The sequence below is a fragment of the Galeopterus variegatus genome, unplaced genomic scaffold (genome assembly GCF_000696425.1).
Source record: "Galeopterus variegatus unplaced genomic scaffold, G_variegatus-3.0.2 Scaffold367, whole genome shotgun sequence".
Classification (NCBI taxonomy): domain Eukaryota; kingdom Metazoa; phylum Chordata; class Mammalia; order Dermoptera; family Cynocephalidae; genus Galeopterus; species Galeopterus variegatus.
The window spans coordinates 463,846-466,496 of record NW_007726478.1 but is presented as its reverse complement, the minus strand read 5'-3'; the positions used below and the strand labels follow the sequence as shown (position 1 = coordinate 466,496).

The 2,651-nt window shown below is 58.8% G+C and overlaps 1 protein-coding gene across 1 annotated transcript in view; it reads left to right on the top strand.

Moving 5' to 3' along the window:
* NDUFS7 (NADH dehydrogenase (ubiquinone) Fe-S protein 7, 20kDa (NADH-coenzyme Q reductase)) overlaps nucleotides 1-2,651 on the top strand; it is a 14,810-nt gene that overhangs the window by 3,006 nt on the left and 9,153 nt on the right. Inside the window, exons 2-4 of the mRNA XM_008568022.1 lie at nucleotides 379-415; nucleotides 1,016-1,084; nucleotides 1,490-1,607. Of these exons, the coding sequence (XP_008566244.1) occupies nucleotides 379-415; nucleotides 1,016-1,084; nucleotides 1,490-1,607 (224 nt within the window). The remainder of the gene's footprint in view (nucleotides 1-378; nucleotides 416-1,015; nucleotides 1,085-1,489; nucleotides 1,608-2,651) is intronic.

Sequence of the window (2,651 nt, the reverse complement as noted above, 5' to 3'; positions counted from 1 at the left end):
GGCATTTGAGTTGAAACTTGCCCCACAAGAAGGGGCCAGCTGTGTGCAAATGTCGGCAGGGTCTTCCAGGCAGAGGGACCAGCAAGTGCAAAGGGCCTGAGGCAGGAGCAACAGGGATGTGGGTGACGTGAGCCACGGGGGAAGGTGGCCCTGGTGTGGGGCTTGGCATTTGGGTTTTCTTCCAGGGGCCGTGGGGCTTTAAGCAGGGGAGTGAAATTCATTCATGTTCTGAAAGACCCCTCCGTACCAGCGTGGGTTAGGTGGAATTTGAGCTATATTGAGGATAGGAGTGAGGGTGTGCCAGGCAGGGGCCTGACCAGGAGATGCCTGTAGGCTGGACCTGAAGCTCATGGCGCCATCCTGTGGCTCTCTCCACAGCTCGTGGTCTGCCCTGCATCCGGATCTTCAGTCCGCGGTGAGTACAGCGTCTCCAGCCCAGAGCTAGGAGGGGCCTGCAGCAGTGTCAGACAAGGGAGCTGCTTGTTGAGGGTCCCATAGCCATTTGGGGCGGGACTGGGCCAGTGTCTGTCCTCAGCATGTGGTTTCTGGGCCTCTCTGTGGGGACATTCTATAGTGGCAAAGAATGTGGAGCCAGGATGTGACCCACATCTCGGCTCAGAGTCACTCGTGACCTGTCCAGAAGGCGTTCTGTGAGCACTCCCCAGCTGTCAGCCTTGGCCAGGCCTCCCCTCAACTTAGGTGGGGCTGTGAAGGGATTTGCAGTGTGTCCTCCAGTTGTGTGTGGAGGACCCGGTCCTAGAGCCAGAGTTTCCTTCTGTAGAACAGCGGCCCATAGACCTGCTGCATGCATTGTGGAAGAAACACTTCATTAACGTCCGGGCTATCATCAGAGGTGGGGCAATGCCCTTGCAGTCCTGAGGGCTCTGGCCAGTGGCCTGAGTGACAGAACCTGGGGCCAGCTGGCAGGAGAGCGAGAGGTCCACAGGGGACGGGAAGGACACCAGCAAGTGGGTTGGGCCTTGGGTGGCCACTGACCTGCGGTCTGTCCTGGCAGCTCCTGTGTGGGCGCAGCTGTGCAGGCGCGAGGTGTCCATCAGACTGTGGCCACTGACGGCCCAAGCAGGTGAGGCTGGCCTTTGGGGACACCACACTCCTTGCATACCCTTATTGGCTTCGTTGGCTCAGCAGCTGGCGGTGTCTCTGGGAGCCTTCCAGGGTGTGATGCATCTGGGTCCCTGCCCTCAGAGCCCTGCCCAACCCATCTGTGGGTCCAGGCCCCTGGCTGCACATCCTCAAGGCCCCTTTCCTCATGAGGCATGTGCTGACACCGGCCTAGCCAGCCTTAGGGGCCTCAGGACTCCACCCAGTGCTGACCCTGGGATCTTGCCTGTGACCACGACTTTGTTCTCCTCTCTGAGAAGCTGCTGTAGGCCAGGTCCCCTGGGCAGGGCTGTGGGGTAGCCAGCACTTGCCTCTGGGGTGCCTATTTGGCTAACACCTCCCTATGCCTGCATGTCTCTATGCCCAGTACCCAGCCTGCCGTGTCCAGGGCTGGAACCGTGGTCCCCAAGCCCTCTACACTTCCCAGCAGCCGGGGCGAGTATGTGGTGGCCAAGCTGGATGACCTCATCAACTGGGCCCGCCGGGTGAGCCCCTGCACACCGTGAGACCCTCCATCTTTTGGTTCTCTCTCTGCACACGCGTGCACATGTGCACACACGTACACACACACTTCCGTGGCCTGAGAGCAGCACCAGGTGGAGACGGCCCCGTCCCTCTCTGTAGTTCTCTTTCTGGCTCCTGCTTATTCTTCTATTTTCTCTTTTAATGCAAAAATAATTTTTTTTTTAACTTAGAAAAGTCATGCTTCTTGAAAGCAGTAGATTGTTCTCCATAGAAATCCTGAAACCCTCCCCTGCCCGCAGCGTCAGGCATAGGGCAGTTCCCATGTTGCGTCCCCACCCTTGTGGCACGTGCACGCCAGTGTGGGACTTAGCACCAACAGCAGTTCTGTTGGGCATTGTGGGCTCACTGTGACAGCCCGAGTGTAACAAAACCCCATTGACGGGCATGCATACTCTTTCTGCCTTTCTTTTTTTTCTGTGTCGCAAACAATGCCACAGTGGACATCCTGCCAGAGCCCCCAGCTGCCAGGACGGAGATGCTTGCTGCAGGGTTGTTTATAATCATGGAAACCCTGAGACGTGGTCAAGATCCATCCAGCCACAGGCCCTAGTCAGGTGGACCTGGCCACTCATGGTGTGGGGCAGCCCTTTCCTGCTCTGTAGCTCAGCCCCTGTCACGTGCATTGACATGTCTGCTGGGGCAGCAGGGGCCACTTCTAGGGCTCAGACCCAGGCCCAGAGAGAGCAGGAGTTGTGGGGGATGAAACACCAGCCAGATGGATGAAATAGGTGGCAGCCCAGGGCCTCCTGGAGGGCTTCCTGGAGGAATCGGCGCTTGGGCCAGTCCAGGGTTGGTCTGGGGGTGTTGGGGAATAAGCCCTGGGGGGTGTTGACTGTGGAATAGTGCCAGAAGCAGGAGCAGCCTCCATACCCAGCCCCAGGCTTCCTGAGGCACGTGGATTTGCATCTGGTGAACATGCAGAGTCCCAGGGGCTAGACTTGCCTGTCGCAGGCAGCCACTGGCCACCAGTGGCTACCGAGTGCTCCAGTGTGGCTGGGGGCCCC